The sequence below is a fragment of the Drosophila subobscura genome, chromosome O (assembly GCF_008121235.1).
Source record: "Drosophila subobscura isolate 14011-0131.10 chromosome O, UCBerk_Dsub_1.0, whole genome shotgun sequence".
NCBI classification, from domain to species: domain Eukaryota; kingdom Metazoa; phylum Arthropoda; class Insecta; order Diptera; family Drosophilidae; genus Drosophila; species Drosophila subobscura.
In genome coordinates, this window is record NC_048533.1 from 22,104,052 (window position 1) to 22,123,201 (window position 19,150).

A 19,150-nucleotide genomic window follows, 5' to 3' on the forward strand; every position below is an offset into this window, starting at 1 on the left:
ACTTTGTATGCTGGGCGGTGCGACACACGTCAAATCCCCCGGCGCACGCGTCATGGGAGTCACAAATTCTGGCCGATTATAGCCCCATCTGGCACGGAGCGTGGCTCGAGCGGCGGGAAAGACGTTGATTCATGAATCATGGGTATTTCCAAGAGTTTCGACTAAAACCGCACACTCCAGACCCGAACGCTGACGTTTCTCCCATGCCATGAACGGCCTCCGTTCATAAAGCGAACAATAAAAGTGCGACCAGAGATGTCGTGGCCCTTGCATGCCTTGAACTTGTCTTGGCTAAGGGCACTTATCGAGGGTTGAGGTATTTCTGGAAGTGACGAAGCCTCACTGATTACGTTTACAATAAATGTTTCAATATTCCCTGAAATATTGTGCACTGGGTCAGTTCTGTTGAACCAACAAGCATATTATCATCAGTGCATTTCATGACGAATAACAATGCTTGAATTTCACTAGCATTGTTTACTAAAATTATAGAATAATGTGCTCTATGCTCTTGTATGAGTTCTGAAGTGAGTCATGTCTAGAAATTCTTCCCAGATAAGTCATGGGATCTGCTTATGCATTTGACCTGCATACACAAAAGAGTTCTTGATGGTCCAGTAATAAATCACAAGATGCAACTCCAAGAAGTGCTCCATACAAATTGTAGTATTTAAATATGATAAGAAAAGTCGTAGAGTATTGCAAGGACTGAACACCTTTAAGTTCAAATTGCGTTTAAGTCCGTTGATTTATATTTGAAAACAATTTAAGTAATTTCATTACATACTTAAGGGTTTGTTTATTATTTATTGCATATTTATAGGCCGCTTATGAATTCCGAATATCATTATGAAGATGTGAAGAAAACACACATTGAACTAAATTTTTGCAGGAAAGGCTTTGGCTGGGTTTGGATCATTGTTTTTCTGAGCGTTTTTGATCTCAAACTACTGAAAGAGAGTTATTTTATGTAACAATTATCTATGTTTCGCTGATAGATGGGCAACTGCTTAAGGACAACCTTAGCATGGATATAATCATGATAAACGTACCTAGTGCAATTCCCAGAAGCTAAAAAAGATTTTGGACTGAATTCAACAATTAAAGAATAGTAAGGATATTTATGCCATTTCCACATTCAATTCCAGCTACCACTAAAATTATTTATAGATACACTTGTGATGAAATCAAGCAAAAACTCATATACAAATTGCAAACTCTAGAATGGAAACTGGTTATACACAAACTGAATGCGTGTCTATCGCGATTTCTTCGGCTTTTCGGCTCAAAGATTATGCAACATTAGCCACGCCTCGTAAATCAAGAAACCCCGCCACGCCAATGGGAAAACTACAGACGTGTACAGAGAGCTGTGCTTATAAAGTGGTTCTCATTTGGCGAATGAGTTGATCCAATTAAGTTAATAGTTATTAATTGGCAGGGAAGGGAAGCAACTTCATTAGAGGCAGCCCTAATCGATGTGGCACCTTGTGTGTGGTGAATGAACTAGAGTGGTGGCCACACAGATTGGCAAATCAGCGCTCGGCCGATGTGATGGCACCAAAGTCATGGCAAGTCAAGCGAGCAAACGACTCGCCGCTCGGCTCCCGGGTCAAGTTAACGAGAAAATGGTGAAATAAATTTAATGACAGCCTGCCTACGAGTGTGCATAAGTGTGTGTGTGTGTGTTGATAAATAATGAAATTGCATTGCACATTCAATAAAATATTCAACTGGCCACAATTAAAGCGGCAGTGGGGAAAAATGTGGACGCACCACTTCATCGTACGGCAAATGCAATTCCCGTCGTGACAGCCCCATAGCGACATGCAACGCTGCACATGCCACCAGCACCACCTGGAAGGGAGGGGGAGTGTTAGGGGGGTTTCTTATGCGTTGGCTTCGAAAATAAATTCGACGCAGGCCACCAGGACCAGAAGCAGCCCCACCAGCAGCACCAGCAGCCGTAGTCGTATTCGTAGTCGTAGTCGCAGTCTTAGTCGTAGCACCACCTGATGTTACTCAAGCACAATTTGTCAGGCGATTGCATCATGGCCATAATCCAAATGAATGCCACACGGGGTCTCCTTCTGCCACAGAGGAGTGGTAAAGATTCCCCGCTTAGTCAAGAGCTAGACAAATATCATGGCAGAGCTTCGCAGGCTTTCACTTTTTCCTTGGCCATAGCCAGATCCCGATCCAGATCCCCTCGACACACTAAAGTGCCAAATTGAATTGAATTATGCAGTTCAGTTTCCGCCAAAAAAAGAAACAAATACAACAGACAGAGCAGAAAATGCTGTCCCAAAAAACGGGTCCACTTCCGATATGGATTGGAAATATTTTGTCGCCTGCCGGGCAGCGGCTGTAGCAGGAGGGGCACGGGCACTGGCAGAGGCAGCTGCGAATTTTGAAGTTGAAGTTGAAGTTCATTGCGCAACTAACGAGCGGCCTGCAACTGCAACAGCAACAGGAAGTCCAGGAAGCGAGCGGTGGCTCTTTGGTGGCTGGCCCCTCTGCTCTGGCCGGGGCTTTTCTAGCATTTCCCAATGCGCAACGGCCTGTTATCGCATTTCACGTTACACTCTGAAAACTTTTCACAACAAATTTTCATTTCATTTCGCCTGTTTATTTTGCTTGCCAGCGCCAGCAATTGCCCCACGTCAATTAACAAAAAAAAAAACAAAAAAAACAACAAAAAGGCAGAGGAAAACCCGAGAAAAGTGAGCGAAAAATTAACAGTACATGTGTGCATGCTGTCCGGCCTCGGACTTTGGCTGGACGCGATTTAAAACCCGATCTCGAGCCATGCTGCCAGGAAGTGGAACTCTGGCTGAAGACATTTTATTTATTAATTTGTGCCTTTATTGGAGGACTCTAGACTCGCATTCCTCTTGGGGTTGTCTTTATTATTGTTTTATTACACATTGACCATTATCTCATATATTATAATCATTATTCCATCCTCCACTCGCAGCAATAAATCATACAAAATGTGACAGAAGCTGAGGCTTCCTTCCTGCTTGACTTGGCTTCTACTCAAACTTATGTGTTGGGGTGCCGTGGCCTCCTTCCATGGCCAAAAAGTAGATTCACTTTCTGTGCAATCAACTCGAACTAAAGTCGGTTCATCGGAAATTTGTATTAACCACAAATTATACAAAGCAAAAGAAACATTCACAAGCTCTGCGGCAGGTTGACAGTCCCATAAACAGTGGGCAAAATAAACATAAAAATAATTGTTAAAACAATTCATGTTGGGAACAAATGTGAGTGGTGGGCAGTAGGCGAAGTGTGGAGTACCTTTTTTGGTTAAAGAAGATGAACTTCAGCTAAGACTTGTCTGGTAAATATTAGTTCCAAGTGAATAGATACGCTGAGGTCCATAAGGATCAGCTTTCAGGAGTTTTTTCAAGGAATGTTTACTGCAAGGAGTTTTCAAGCAGAGTTTCAAAATAAATCTCTTAAAAGTAAAGCCGCCTTTCTGCAGGGCATCCCTTTGGATGCCTAACTGTGGCTCAAAAACACTCCTGGTTGTGGCAACTTTCCGCCCCCAAATTGCAATTACAGTGTGTCCCATTAGTATATATTCGCTGGCTATTACATGAGTTGGGCTTTTGCTTACGAGTGCATGCACATATATATTTTCATTTTCAATTACTCTGCAGTTGTCGGTCTGTCTGCCTGTCTGTCTGCCTTCCTTCTGCCTGTTTTCCTTTTGCATTTTAACAAGTTTACAGTTTGTTAACTGCGAGTGCTTAAGTATTATGTTCGGGTTAAGTTTTCTTCATGCTCTTTTCGCATTTTGCATTTATGGCTGTGCCACGCTCTTGCAGTTGCAGCTGTAGCTGTAGCTGGAGCTGGAGTTGGCAGTTGGTCTGTCTGGGCCCATTTCACTTTCGGTTAGATAACCGTTGTCCACAGCTGGGAGTGCATTGTGGGGTGGAGATTTTGCATGTGGACACAGCACTTGGCTGCGTAGGACTGCAGTCCCAGAGCCAGACAATTGCTAACTCTTTTGTCACCATGGAAAATGTACTAAATAATGATAAATGGAGAAGGGAGTGCGTCGCCTTTGGCTTGTTTACCTTAATTGTGTGGCGCGTTTGCGCATGAACCTCTTTCTGACAGCAGCCTCTGACATACTGACAGTGAACTCTCATTGAGAGTTGGGCCATCATTTGGCGCAACGTTAGATAATGGCTTGCCCCGGGTTCGTGCGGGGCCTCTGACTGCTCGGAGGCTGCAGTTGAAGGCTTGAGTCATAGGCAGACCCATTGCAATGGCTCTGGGTTCAAGGTTGTTCTCTCTCCATGATCTCCGTGATGAAATGTTAAGTGAGCTCTGGGCCAAGAATTTTGGTATTTGAGGGTTATTTTTGGATGGGGCAGAAATGTAATTTCCGGTCAATCTTCTTCTGTTCTTTAACCAATAAATTGTCTTAAATTGAATATAAAATGTTAGCAGAAGTGTCTCGAAAATCTGATCTAAATAGTTACATCGAAATGGGACTACATAATGCCATGATCAATTCCATTTCCATTAGCATTTTAGGCCTCATTTATCAAGAGTCATCCCTCCCCCATTGTCTTTTGTTCTAATTTTCCTTTTGCAGATCTTCAGCCGATCAAAAAACAATTCAAGTTCGTTGCCTAAGTCTTTTGATTGGGCCATGTCAGCAAAGCCAAGTTAGTGTTGAACACGTTTGGGCCACAACATTTAATGAGCCGCATTGCAGTTGGTAGATTGCACCATGGTGCCGGTGCCATGCCACTCGAAACGCATTGAACTCGCTCATGTCGGTGTCGGTTTCGACTGACGCACATGTTTCTGGCCAAGAGACTGTCTCAGCTTCGGCCCCCACTCTCTGCGGTGTCAAGCTCAATAGCTGCCAAAAAATACAAAAAATTGTCAGTAATAAATTGTCCGACAAAAAAGAGCATGAAAGAGAGCCAACTCTTTGGAGTTCAGCTAAGAGCAAGGCGAACAGCAGCTCGAAATGCACTCGCACCGGCGCTCTCAGCGTTTTCTTTAAAAGAGCCCCAACAGCCGAATCCCGAGCACAGTTCGAGCCCAGACGTTGCCGAGGAGGGAGCCCACTTACCGAAATAAACCATAAAGCACAGAGCGGGAGATACAAACGAAACCGAAACGGAACGAAACGGAACGGAACGAAACACAACGCAACGGTGAAAGAAAGTCGCGAGTGAAATTTCAGTGTGTGGTTTGTGTCTTCTCCTACTCCTTCTCCTTCTCTTCTCCCGAAACGGCTGTGCGAATGCCGATGACAAAACAAACGTGAAGCGTGGTACGAGCATACGTAAAGAGTGGTCCAAAATCAAGTGTGTGGTTGTCTGTCGCAGTGGTTTGCCATTGAGGCCCGCCCCGAGTGCCAATTGCATGTGGTGGAGTGGAGTGAAGAAAGTTGCAGACGCCGACGTCATCAGTAAAAGTGAATTTTGATCTGGATTAGTGAAGCAGCTAACCCAAGGCCCAATTTGAGCTAAATCTACCAAAAAACATAAACAAAATAAACTCAAATCCAGACACAATGAAGGTAAGTTCGAGTGCTGTTGATCCTGCAGTGAAAGTTGCCACAGATAATGGACTAATTAGTGCATCGGTAAGCCCCCCACCCACACACACCATCTGCCATATCTCGTTTATGCAATTTCTTTTGTCGAAACAAGTTCAAGTGCAAGGCATTCTGTGGGGAAACCCGTTTCTTTATGTTGGCCACACATCGCTGACTTTATTAGCTAAGCCAGAGCTGCGTGATGGCTATCGCACTCTCCCAGCCACAGCGCACACGCAGACAAAGACATTTGGTAGCCAATGAACAGATGGATACACCATTGGTTATGTAAGCTCTCTGGCTAACCCAAAAATCCCAATTGATGCATCGCTGCACTCGAGGGGGCCTTCGCTCCTCCCACTCGACATTTGATCGTCAAAACACTCATTCAGATGGAACCTTATGTCACATGCATCTGGAGCGCCATTTGACCGTGTGTGAAGGTAAAATATCATCATGCATAATTATTATGTCAGACCTGCTTGAGCTTCTATGTGTCATGGCTGCTTTCCAAAAATTTGAATAAAGCTGAGGAAGAGGAGCGGGCACGTAAAACCAATAAACGAGTCCGAAAACTGAACCTACCGCAATTAATGCTTAGCCCCTGTATTGGAACGATATCCAGAGTTGAGCAATCTACAAAATATGCCAATTGAATATGAACACAGAGCACAACAAAAAAAGAGACACCCAAACGGCACACCGGTTGAGGTGAGAGACTGCCGGCACAGACAATACTTTCACTCTCAGACTCTCTCGCACGCGTTCAAATATTGGCTGTAACAATGAGCAGGCATAAAAGAAGGCAGGCAAAGGGAAGATGGCTGGCTAATGGCCTGATGGCCATTGTAAATGTTGGCCAATAGTTCAATATGCCAACGATCTCGATTCGGCATGAATTCAATCAAATTTCGCAGTCGCATTGCATGCAATTATTTCATTTTTATTCCACATCGTCTGGGCCATCGGCAATTATAATTTTCATCATCATCCGGTGCAGCATTCAAATCAGACTTTCAATTATTATTTTATTACCAATCTAATGGTTTCATGTTTGCTTATGCAATTGCCAAGAAAAACGCAAGCACAGAAGGAGAACCATGATAGGATTTTGTTTTGGTGTGTATTAATTTGTGCATTTGTATGCAAATTGCAATTATTTGGACCCTGGCATAACCAATTCCAATGCTGGTGTATAAGAAATGAACCATAAACCCTGTCAGCCACCTGTATATGGAGAGTCATAATCGGGGTTGCGCCATCGGGGAAAGGCTGCAAATTTGATTAATATTTTTTCGAGGTGGTTCCACTTAACCCATTAAAAAACCAAATTTAAAAAGCATTTTTTGTTGAAATATCAATATCACTAATTGCACATTGCCCAATCGATTTACTGACCCGAATTCGATCTCATTTGAAGATTGTATTTCATGAAATTTGTAACGAGCTGTTGAAGGGATTGCAAATCTCAGAGGCACTCAATCATCATAAAATGTCGGGCTATTGATAGATATAAAAATAAATAAAATTTAAATTGGTTTACCATTGAATGTACAATATTCAATGAATAGTTAAATACGAAAAAAGCGCAGTTTTTGTATATTTTATTAATTATTCTCCTCCAATCTGTCATTAATTTAAGTGCATATTTAATCAGAACTAATCTCATTCCTTTGGCTATATGTCTTGCCTTAATCTTTGTTGCAACTTTCATTACAATTAAAAATCATTTCCATTTCAATTACTCAATTTGCAACAATTGATTGCAATTCAATCAGAGTTCCCCCATTAATTGGCTCCCACGAAATACGCAACAATTTCCCTCAATTTCAATCAGGACAACCCCAATTTATGCAGCTTAAATGTAGCGCCAGCCAATACGGGGGGAACTTTGGTTTCAATTATAAGCCATTGACAGCTCGATGGGGCATGAAACCGATGCGAACGCTGCAGCGAAGTCAAAGCAGTCAAGCTGCACCACCCCGCCACCCAGCGCCGCTCAACCGTGAACCGCCTCCATGGGGGGGGATGAACACCAGATGCAGAGCGAGGATTATGCATAACATATTTTGCGTTGTCAAAACGTTCAACATTAAGTGGTAGATTATGATTGCACATTGTGGCTCCGTCTCTCTGTCTCCCTGTCTCCCTCTGTGGGTTTGTGTGGGTGACAGTTGACAAATGAGTGCACAGATGAGGAAACTCGACTCTTTTTTGTGGTGTGTTGCAAGCGCAGTCAGTGACTAACTGACTTGCCACAATTCGGCAATTGAATTTGAGCTTTTTCTATGGCCATTGTTATGGCCATCACGTGCCTTTCACATAGATCCTATCCAGATTATGCAACCAACTCGCTGTCTAACAACTCCAATTTCCATTTCCATGCAGACATTCCGTGTGAGCCTGCTGCTGCTGCTGGCTGCCTTGCCACTGCTGTGCCATGCCTATCCTGCAGTGGACAAATCCCTCTCCCTGGAGGATGTATCCTCGGATCTGGACAACGATCAGGGCGAGAGCGTGAAGGAGTCACAGATAGCCAAGCGTTCCGGCAGCTTCGATTATGTGGCGCACCTGAAGTCGGGTCTGCTGTCGGGCATTGGCCAGGCCTCGGCCTCGATTGCGGGTGGAAGTTCTGGTGGCAGCCATGGCGGAGGCGGCGACAGCTACAAGTCCCACGAGATTGTGGTCCATGTAAGTGAATGGAAATTCTCCTCTCGTGGCAGCCTCTCTATGTACTTTCTGTTTGCTTTTGCAGGGCAACTCTGTGGACTATGATCCGTGGTCGTTCAAGAAGTCCGTGCTGAACACCATCTTCCAGGCGGTCAAGGCCATCACTGGCGGCGTGACTGCTCTCAAGGGACAGCTGATCAAGGGCAGCGGCTATGCCCTGAGTGCGGGTGGCAATCTGGTGGCAGCCGGCGGCGACAAGGTCACCGATGTGGGCAAATCCATCATCAATTCGGCGCACATCAACTCCCACACCTATTCCACTAGTCACTCCAGCGGCAGCAGCGGCGGACTCTTCGCGAAGCTCAGCTCCCTGTCCGGTGCCTCTTCCGGTGGCAGCAGCGGCCACAAGTCCGCCCCCTCACCCGTGATCCATACTGATAGTGAGTATCCATTGGGCCGTGAACTCCACGGCGATGGGCGATTGTCGATTGTCGATTGTCGTTCGCTTATGCAATGCACTCGCCGGACTAGATGCATAACAATTAACCCGCCTAATAGGCAATGCATGCATGCTCCTGTCTCCCCCCGTGTCCCCCCTGTCCACTATCCAAAACGGAAGAGACAACTTCCAGCTCCGATTTGGTCTTTGGTCGATGGTGCTGGTGGCAGCTGCTCCGCTTGGCATCCAAAACCAAATCGGATCGTGCATTGAACCTGGCCGGCAACTTTCGTTTTTACTTTTTTTTGCGGCCAACCCGTTTGGTCTGCATCGGCGTCTGCGTTCCATTTTGGCTCACCGACTCTGAATCTGACTCTGACTCTGACTGTCTCTCGTTGCAGCCATCACCACGTACGAGATACCCAGTGGCCATGCCAGCTACGGCCCGCCATCCAAGCCCCCGTCCTACAGCAGTGCCACGCACCAGTATCTGCCCCCGGTTGGTGGCAGTTATGGCGGCAGCGGCGGCGGTGCGCCATTCAGCGTCAGCCATTCGGCTGCCTTTGAGGCACCATCCAGCAACTATCTGCCATCGGCCTATGGACACGATGGTGCGTAGTTCTCTGAGCAGAAAATGCCAAGAAAATGCTTTGTGGTTTTGGTGTAAATACTGTAAATACTCTTCCATTATCCTGTACATACAGATATCATAATATTAATAGCGGTGAAGTGTGCTAAAATAATCTTAGAAAATATTTTGGATATGCAACATGTAAATATAATAATTAAGAAATGTCCGAGAACTATATTTTAGCGTTAAAGATTGCTACTGAAAGTGATTTAAATATGCGAAAGAGTATTCAAGTTTCTTGTTTTAAATTCCATCAAAATACTATCAAAAATGATTCAAGCAAAAAAGCAATATCTACCCTGAATATTTCTCAACGCTATGAACAGCTGACACTCGAAATCTGAAGCAAATCTAAGGCAAATCACTGACAGAAATGCTTACCCTTATTGTACAAAGCAAATCTTCAATATCAGACTCCCTTCAGAATCACTTTCACTGCCCCCAACTGCACTTATGGATCAACTTTATTGGATATATATTAATGCTTTTTCCACAAGAGTATCTTAAAGATGCTGTTAAAAATGTTAGCAAAACTTAGCAAACTTCGGCCCCCACAAGGCGTTAACTTGTCGCGTCAGCTTACAAGCGCAAATCACTCAACTTCATTAACATACTACCTCAGAGTCCAACCCCCCACCATGCCACACCCTTTTGGCTTCCCTGCAACCCACTTCCGCACTTGGCAAACAACGAGAGGCGAAAGTGAAAGCATCATCATCATCGTCGTCGTCGTCGTGGTTCATAATTCGTGAAGACGAAGCAAAAATCACACAAATACAGCGACAAACATACATTGTAAATACTGTAAATATTAACACGCGACAGCCCTCGCTCTATAGCGCTCTTCTCTCAGTGTTTTTGTGCTATCCATTGTATCCATGGATCGACTTGCCAGTGCGCTCCATTGACACATTTGCTGGGCTGAGTTTATTCGGGTTTTGTTAACACATTGCGCAAGCGAAGATTAATTGAATCCATGTACATAAATATGTAGCTATATAAAGAGTTTTAAGCATTATTTAATAATTGATCACGTCACCGTCTAGCTGTCCGTTAACACGCTGTAGTACTAAAAGCGTTTTGTGCAGCTATTTATAGAGCCATTTGCAGTGGCCGCATGCCGCATACTTGATAGCTGTGCGCATACCCATTCAGTTAATGGCCCATTAAATGGTCTACAGAAAAGCTTCAATGGAAAACTCCCCTGGAGAACTCTATATACGTAGATCGTGTGTCACATAAAGCTAACAAAAAAACTAAAAACGGAATTCATCCATTGATCATCAAGAAAATCATCAGCCGCAGAGAGAATGCGCACTAAAAATGTGTAAATCATTGTACAGAAAATTGAAATCATCTAACACACATACACACATATAACACACACACATACACACACGACAAACAATTGTACAGACAGCTAAAAAAAAGAAAACAAATATTTAATTTGGTAAATCTAATGAAATCTCACTCATTGCATACACAACCGCCACGAACGACACCTCCACCTGAACAACTGCAACAACCACCCACAAAACCACCACACACCACAAAACACACTCAATCAACAACATGCAACAAATTTCAAAAACCCCATCCTGGCAGCGCCCAGCGCCCACAGCAATGACTTCAACATTTATGGACGCCACACGAAGCTGACGGATGACGAGGCACGCCGAGCGGCGAACCAACTGCAGGAAATTCTCAATCTGCTGCCCAATGGCAAGACTGAGTACACGGCCTCCAAGACGGTGGATTTGCCCACGGGTGGCGCGGGACTGGAGCAAGCGGAGGTCTACAACAGCTATGGATTGCCGCTGCCCAATAATCTGGGCACTCTGGAGTCCCTCTCGCACACGGAATCGATAACTGCAGCGTATGGACCGGCTGGGAAGAATCCCGCGGATGTGTACCATCAGATGGCCAAGAGGCCGAGCGGAGGACAGACTGCCGAGGAGCTGTACATTCAGAAGCATCCCAATGAGGGCTATGACTACCCACCACCAGCACAGGCACCCTCCGTAGTAACCTCAACCCCACAGGTTGTGAATGAGTATCGTGTGGAGAACTATCATGCCACCAAGAGCAACGCCCTGAAGGATTTGTCGCCCATCATTGCCGCCCTGGAGGTGGCCAAGCGGAAGGGCAATTACCACCAGAGCGGACCCGTGAACTATGCCATCGAGAAGCAGGTGCACAAGGAGTTGCCCTTCAACTATCTGCCGCCGGTGGTGCAAAAGTCCAAGTACGTGTACAGTGCCCCACCGCCGGGTCGCCAGAGCCACAGCGGAGGCTACAAGGTGCGCCGCCATGTGCCGAAGCGTGTCTTCCGGGCACAGGACTATGAGATTCAGGATCCCTTGATGTTCAACCGACTGCTGGAGGTGTAAACCGGAGAGACCAAAGTGTGCTAGAACCTAGTTGTAGTCCTCTAAGTCATGTGCAGCATTTAATCCTAGATCGTTTACAGTTAACTTATTTATGTTATCCTCATCGGCATCGTTATATCGTGATTAATTATTTATTGAGCAGCCTCCCCCAGCATATGCCCAAATAAAAGAGAGAATAGTCCCAAAGCACAGCATGAATCAGACACCGAGCACCATTTCCCCATTCCCTTTTATCTTCGCTATTCCTCTTTCTTTCTCCTTTCTGTCTTGCACTGCTTGCCCGCACCCACACAGCACGTCTACACCCTGCAACCCGCAACCATCAAATCAGCCGGATATCCTTCTCACCTCTCACCGCTCTCTTTACAGTCTACCAGCAGTAGTCGCCACCTCGGCCACGTAGCCACGTAGCCACGTAGCACCTTCCAGCCTCGTAGCGGACCAGGACCGAACTGTTGCTGTGGACCATGCCCATTCCGTTTTACAGCACTCTCCGCCTTCATGTATCCTAGAGTTAGTCAAACCGTTCCTGCCCTTCCGCCACCCCCACCACCACCATAACTTTTGTTGCAATTCCCCCTCTCATTCTAAACGCATTTCCCAATCCGATGAAAACGTTTTCTAGAATCTTTTTGCGGGTGCCAACCAACCAAACAATCAAGTGCAGTGTGCATTAAATTGAATTGAATTACCCCTACCCCCATCTTACGCTTAAGTATTTAAATTACATAAATAAATCGTTGAATACAAGTGTTTTTGAGCTTATACTTTTGTGGGGTTGCAATTTCAAATCAAAAGTTATGTAAAAACGGAGAGTGTTAGACGCAGCAATACCTCGACGAAACTAAAATCATATCAGGCAGAAACTATTTTGCTGTCCACGACTGTGATGTCACAGAAGCAGGTAGACAAACGGAATGCAAAGCCTGTGGGACAATTCTCTGCATGCCCACGACTCGAAGGCGAAGGTCGCACAAAGCAGACGATGCAAACCTTTTTATTGCAATTTACAGTGCTTTCGGCTAACGGTACACAGGCAGGTAGAGACAAAGCAAGCCTACACATGCACTGCAATACACTGATCGGTACATGTTTTCAGTCTGTGTTTTCATAAGTTTTCAATAGTTCAAGCAAAAAAATTAAATTATAAAATTAACTGTGGAAATGGTCTGCCTAAAAGTATGCCACTAAATGCTGCAAACGAAAATCAATTTCGTGTAGTATATTTTGGATATACGAAAAAACATTACAAGTCCAAAGAAATTGAAAGTTCAATTCAGTCTGCTACTCGCAACTCCTATAATAGTTATCTAAATCAACTAAACGGGTTTAAATTGTGTTAATTTAAGTGACAAGGTACTCTGATAATCTTTCCAATAACTTCCTCTAGTTAGATATCCCAGCTAACATTCAAGGAATGCCCAAAAAATAATCCACACTCAAAATCAACATCAATTTTCTCCCACTGCCCGCCCATTCCCCAAATCAAAAGCCCACTCCACTCGATTATTAATAATGGATTTAATTATCGCTTACGAAAATCTCAGGGGCAGAGTGCACCTGTGGCGGATAGGACCTAAAAGCAAGGAATCTCTGGGTTGTAGAGGAGGACTGGGAGGCAGCGAACGTGACTGCCATGACAACCAACACCGCCACTCCTTCGCTCAGTAGTAGCCGAAGGAGATGTCGTGCAGCGGCTGGGCACTGCCTTGGGGGAGAGCGTAGTCGCGGGCCAGCTGATCCAGCAGACTGCCGCCGCCTCCACCGCTGCGCGGCTGTGACTGTGGCTGCTGCTGTGGCTGATAGCTGGACTGCTGCTGCACGGGACGGGCAACGGGCGCCTGCGAGGGTCCGAAACCGACGGGCTCCAGTAGCGGACGTCCTCCGGAAGCAGGTGCCAGGAAGCCCTGGGCACGAGCGCTGTTTGACGGCGGCGAGGCGGGAGGCAGGGCATAGACGGGGCGCGAAATGCGGACGTTGGAGGGTCCATCGCCGAAGCTCTGGGACTGGGAGTAGTCGGGCTCGGGGCGGGCGGGTCGCTGCAGCGGGGAGTACAGTACATCGGTGGTGCGCTGGGCGCCCGGCACCTGGAGGCGTGGTGGCGCTGGACCCAACTGTTGGTGCTGTGGCTGTGGCTGCGGAGCATACTGGACGCGACGTGGTGGCTGCGGCTGGGGTTCCACTTCCTCCTCCTCGTATTGGACGTACTGTGGTTGCGGCTGCGGCTGAGGGCGAGGCTGTGGACGTGGCTGAGGACGCGGCTGCTGTTGCTGGACACGCTGCGAAGGCAAGACAAATATTTAAAAGGAAAAGCGCCTCGGAAGATGTATTTTTTTCTTACGTATGGCCTCTGGGGACGCTGGACAGGCTCATCCGCATAGTCGGGCTCCTCCTTTTGCGTCTCATCGACCAGTGTGGGTGGCGCCACGGTGATGCCCTCGCCCGAGGGCTGGAAGCCGTACTTGTTGGCTCCGTACTCCACCACACGCACCTTGCCGGTCTCGTCGACATATCCGTACTTGCCCTTGACCTCGCCGGTGGCCAGTTTCGTCTCAATCTTGAAGGAGCCATCGGCACCCTCATAGCCGTACGTGTAGGAGCCATCTTCGTTGTGCCTAAGGAGCATCAGAATCGCGTGATTACTGTTTCCAGACATTGCCTGACAACTCACTTGTTGATCTGCTTGAGGATGGCCACAGGTGTGGGTCTCGCCACTTCGGCCTGGTTGGAGGGACGCAGGCGGATTGGGGATGTTCGCGGTGTGTTCTCCTGGTAATCCTGGTAGTCCTGGGCACCCACCATTCCCACGCCAATCAGACAGCTGACCAAGAGCAAACGTTGCAGCTACAAGGAAATGAATCAAATTGAATCTGGTGAAATGGCAACCGGTTCGCTAATTGCCACCACATCCGCTCCACTCCACTCCACTCCATTCCGTTCCGTTCCGCCTCTTCCTGGGACAGCGGAACACCTTGACAATGCTGACGGCAAAAGAATGCCAGACGGCGACGATGTCTACAAAAGTCTTAAGTCAGGCTTGCCTTTCACTTTTCTGCGCCGGCCAATGACACCCTCAATGCCAAGCAGGAACCGACAGACACACACCACAGATATACCCGTTTATGGGGAGTTGAGTTGCATACAGTGAGAGCCCAGACCCAGTCCCAGTCCCAGTCCCAGACCCAGAGGGAGAGTGACACGCGATATGGGCTGGGCTTAATTGAATACCCAACAGAGGCAGTGGCAGTGGCAACAGGAGGAAGAAATGCTACCGAAGATGCAAGACAAAACGGAAGAGCAGTGCCAATTTGTGTGGGACTCCCACAGCAGCTGTGAGGTGTTGGGTAATCCTGAGGCAGGCACAGCAAATTATGTGAAGTTCCCACACTTGCCAAGCGCCAGGGAAATGTGTTGCAAGTGGCATGCAAATGCCAATGAAATTGCCCACACGACAGGTAATGGCAGATGCCAGATGCCAGATGCCAGATTGAGGGGCACTAAGCCAGAGACGGAGAGAGTGCCTGCAACCCATATAATGAAGCTAAAGCTGCTGCTTAGTCGAGCCTGTAACTAGTTCAATTCCACTTCAGAGTGTTGAGCTGCTGTGGAAGGACAAGCTCAAGAGTCCTGCCATGTTTGCTGCTGGCAACAGTTTGGCCAACACAGCAAACAAAATCTCGATGCCAAGAATCGAGCTGAGTTGCTTTTGTCTTCTACTCCCGTTTGGCATTTCGGACTTTAGCTGCTACTTTTTTTTGTTGTTGCTCGACCATTCCGCATGCCAAAAACCTTTCACTATCCACAGCGCGCTGCACCACATGCTGCAGCCTTGGACAGACCTGCGGACAGACAGACGAAAAGATAGACGGATAGACAGGCAGGCAGACAGAGAGAGAGACAGAGTCGAAGCTGCCTGTTGGCTGGTTGTCTGGCTGTCTGGTTGGCATGGAGTCGAAGTTGGACACACATGCACACGGAGACCCAGTGCACTGGTGCACCAGAGGCACAGAAATCGAAGCAGAAACCGTTGCAAACTGACCAAAAACTTGACTACCGCGTGTGAACCAGAGCCATAGCCAAAGGTAGACCCAAAGCCAGAGCCACAGTGGATTCCAGCGATTGCCTTTGATATTTTCGCGCTCGAGTGGAGGGGCAAATGAAGGGGCAATGGGCATCGTCATCGGCATCGCATCACGTTACAGTCTGTAGCGGCGCTTGTTAGTGTGTAAAAACTTTTGCTGATTGAAGTTCCTGCAACTATTTGCTCTGCTCTTTTTCTGTGCTCTTTTCCCAAGAATCTGCCAAACGAGCTGTGTTCGTCCATAAATTATGTCAAAATCCAGTTACCAAATTGGGTGCCAGAGACAAGAGAGCTGGAAAATGTCGCTTGCTTGCTTGCTGGTTGCTTGCTCGACAATTGCGATCGAGGGGCTGGCACTGGGACTGGGGCTGGGAGCAAATTAACGGTTCACTCGATTTGCATAGCAAATTATGCGATATTTGCACAACATTCGCTGCAATCCAATGACGTAATCCTCGAGAGCTACAGCTGGAGTTGTTGCACCACCTGATTGCCCACCATCGACAGTGCCACGCATTCAGCATTCAGCAGTTAGCACCCAGAGCCTGGCTTCAGCGTGTGACCTTTGCTATTATGAGTGGTTTATGTGTAACCAATCCACCCACTCAGCCAGTCACCCAATCACCCAGTCACCCTCCCACTCACCCACACATACCACTTTCATGTTGTATCCGTTGATTGGCTTTTGTTTGGCTGGAACTGTATCTCGAATCGATTAAAGACTGTGAATGCAATCTCTGAGAAGGCCGTCGCGGGGCAACACCCAACGAATTCGTTGATATCGAAAATCCACAAATCCAAGACAACAAAGCACTTTCAATTTCAACTCCTCTAATGAATATAACCGGGTACTGGAGCGGCACAATCTCGAACGATTCCGTGTGCAAGCCGTTGTCCAGGGGGGTGCTGAGAGATCGCGTTGAGGCTGGAATTGACTGGAGACCGACGACCGACCGACTGAGCCGCCCAAGTTGTTGTATTTCGCTTTATATACCGCTGGAGGAAAACCTTTTATTTCTCCAATACCAACGGCTAACGGACCAAACACCGACACCACCAACGGAACAGCCGCAGCAGCACCAGCAGCAACACCACGAAACTTCACCAACAAGTCAGCGACGCCAGCGCAAAAGGACAGAGAGCAAACAAGAGCGGGAGAGCGGGAGAGAGAGGAGTGCGAAGAGCGTGTTGGACAGCTTCTCTGAGAGAGCAGAGCTTTTGCAAGCTTTTCCTTGGATCAATATGGGAACATAGAAAACTGTAAAGAACGTAAGCTGAACTTTCAGATTGTGGAATTCTCTTCCTCTACTTCACTCACCCTACAGCCTCTCTCCTTTTCCACCTCGAAAGCAACCAACCCTCGTGCTGACAACTTTGACCAACTGCTCGCCCAAATTAATTTCAAGTTTTCTGTGCCAATACTCGTCCAAATTGAATTACTACTTGTTATCATTAAAAAGCAGGCAACAATTTAATAAATTTAACAAATTACACTCCAAACCAAGGGCAATACTTGGCAGCCATCCGCAAAAAACTCTTGCTCAAAGCCATGGCAACAGGCACAAGGGCTGGGCTGGGGCCGGACATGGACAATTAATCACAAAAATGCTAGGCCCATAAATTGTGAAAAATGAATCAATGTGAAGCACAGACAGGCAACGTGGCTAATGAATGAACGAGCCGACGAACTGAAGTGAAATGAAGTGTTGCGAATTTGACGCCAAATGCCAAGCAATCCTCCAGAGCAGAAGCCATTGCCCAATTGGGTGGCCTCCTTGTGGTCTCTGGAGGTCACTTGGATGGCATTTGGAAGCAGTAGCAGCAGCAGTAGCAGTAGCAGTCATCAATCAATGGTTATTTTCCTATGCGTATGCCTAATGTCACCAATTGTCGCTTAATGCAAGAAACATCGACAAAATATCCCTTCCTCACTGCCCCCGCAACATTCTGCATTCATTCGGTGTGGCCTTGCCGTCGTCATTCCGTTGGAATTAATGAGTGAGCAAGTCGCGCCACACACACATACACAGACAGTGGCACAGACCGTTATTGCAAGTCGAGAGTTCAGCGAGAAAACTGGTTGGCCACTGCACCACATACCAGACCAGGAAACTGCCAGGCCCATGTCTGTCACCCCCTCACACACTCTCTCTGCCGCTCTAGCTGACTTTCAAGTGCCGCCCATGACGCAGGGCAGTGCCAGTCCCAGTACCAGTCCCACTGTCAGTCTTCAAGTGCGTAAGATCGTTATTCTGTGCGAGTGTGTGTTTGCTTTGTTCCGAAGTATCATGTTAAATACTAGTTTCTGGTCGGGTTTCACACGAATAGGAGTGTAGGGAGGAGGCAATTGGGCGTGCACCTGAACTTGTGCGGCTGCGTAGACGCACTGGCTGGCTCAAGGCCGCTGGAGGTCGCTGAAAAAAGCGGTAAAATATTTCACGAATTTGGCATACACTTGAGAGTTATTTGGGCAGGAACTTAGCTTAAGAAGAGTGAATTCTGTACTATTTAAGGAAGGATTGAGTAAATAATTTACACCTCACGAAACACAAAAGCAAACCATACTTTAAATCAACTTAAATGCACATCTTTATAGCATAGAAAACAATGTGCAACGAAGTAATCTACCAACTTAAACAGCTGTGGTGGCAGAACTGAAGCAGAAAGTACTCCTGCTCCACAAAGGAGAATACCAACAGGACTCCACTTAATTCAGCAACCATTTGTACCCATTCATTTTACCATTTTTCCAACAAAATGATGCCCTACTTATGGCTGTACAAGGAGTGTGTATATTCCACTTGTACAAGTCTTACACGACCTCCAGCATTACATGGTGGAGCAGCAGCTGTTCAGAAGTCAGAAGTAACAAAGCTCACAAATTTACAGGAAATTCTTAAGTCATGACAATGCTCGAGGGCAGCGCCCGGTACCAGCGCCCAGACAAGTTTCAAAGCTACTCCAAATAGAGGGAGAGAGAGAGAGAGAGAGAGAGAGAGAGAGAGAGAGAGAAAAAAACTACAGTTTGCTCTGCAAAAATTATATAAATACGGCAAAAATAAATACACAAATATTTGCCTTGTGTGTGGCACAATAGGTGCAGTCTGGACTTGATTCTGCAGTGGGGCTGACAGCAGAGCGTTTTACATTTTTTGATTTGCCCAAAGAGTTACAGTGGGATGGAAATTCAAATTAAATTTGAAGGCGGATATAAAATAGGGAAAAAAATCTCCTCACTCCACTTTTATCTGTGGAATTATGAGAAAGATTATTAAGCAATCCAATTAGGTTTCATCGCTGATCATATTAGGCTCTCAAAGTACGATCGTGTACACGGAAAGGCCACCAAATCAACCTGCATTAT

At 46.6% G+C, this 19,150-nt stretch overlaps 2 protein-coding genes across 3 annotated transcripts; one reads left to right on the forward strand and one right to left on the reverse strand.

Moving 5' to 3' along the window:
* The first annotated feature begins 7,957 nt into the window (after positions 1–7,957).
* Positions 7,958–12,368, forward strand: LOC117899342 (loricrin). 2 transcript variants are annotated; one of them, XM_034809293.1, is made up of 4 exons: positions 7,958–8,266; positions 8,331–8,685; positions 9,086–9,295; positions 10,921–12,368. In XM_034809293.1, the coding sequence occupies exons 1-4, from the start codon at positions 7,958–7,960 to the stop codon at positions 11,703–11,705; spliced, it is 1,659 nt and encodes a 552-aa protein (XP_034665184.1). In that variant the 3' UTR covers positions 11,706–12,368. The 2 variants fall into 2 exon arrangements, with proteins under 2 accessions (XP_034665184.1, XP_034665185.1); XM_034809294.1 differs by having other exon boundaries at positions 12,075–12,368.
* An 839-nt stretch (positions 12,369–13,207) lies between these two features.
* LOC117899357 (tyrosine-protein phosphatase non-receptor type 23) lies at positions 13,208–16,757 on the reverse strand. Its single transcript, XM_034809329.1, has 4 exons — positions 16,442–16,757; positions 14,377–14,549; positions 14,047–14,320; positions 13,208–13,984 (listed from the first exon to the last, which is right to left on the reverse strand). Exons 1-4 carry the CDS (start codon positions 16,448–16,450, stop codon positions 13,370–13,372), a joined length of 1,071 nt encoding a protein of 356 aa, XP_034665220.1. The 5' UTR covers positions 16,451–16,757; the 3' UTR covers positions 13,208–13,369.
* Positions 16,758–19,150: the final 2,393 nt, after the last annotated feature.

Coding starts and splice junctions, on each gene's coding strand:
- LOC117899342 (XM_034809293.1), top strand. CDS start 7,958: ATGCAGACATTCCGTGTGAGCCTGCTGCTGCTGCTGGCTGCCTTGCCA. Junction 8,686..9,085: donor ACCCGTGATCCATACTGATA/GTGAGTATCCAT, acceptor CTCTCGTTGCAG/CCATCACCACGTACGAGATA. Junction 9,296..10,920: donor ATCGGCCTATGGACACGATG/GTGCGTAGTTCT, acceptor CCATCCTGGCAG/CGCCCAGCGCCCACAGCAAT.
- LOC117899357 (XM_034809329.1), bottom strand. Junction 14,321..14,376: donor ATCCTCAAGCAGATCAACAA/GTGAGTTGTCAG, acceptor GATGCTCCTTAG/GCACAACGAAGATGGCTCCT. Junction 13,985..14,046: donor AGCGTCCCCAGAGGCCATAC/GTAAGAAAAAAA, acceptor TTGCCTTCGCAG/CGTGTCCAGCAACAGCAGCC.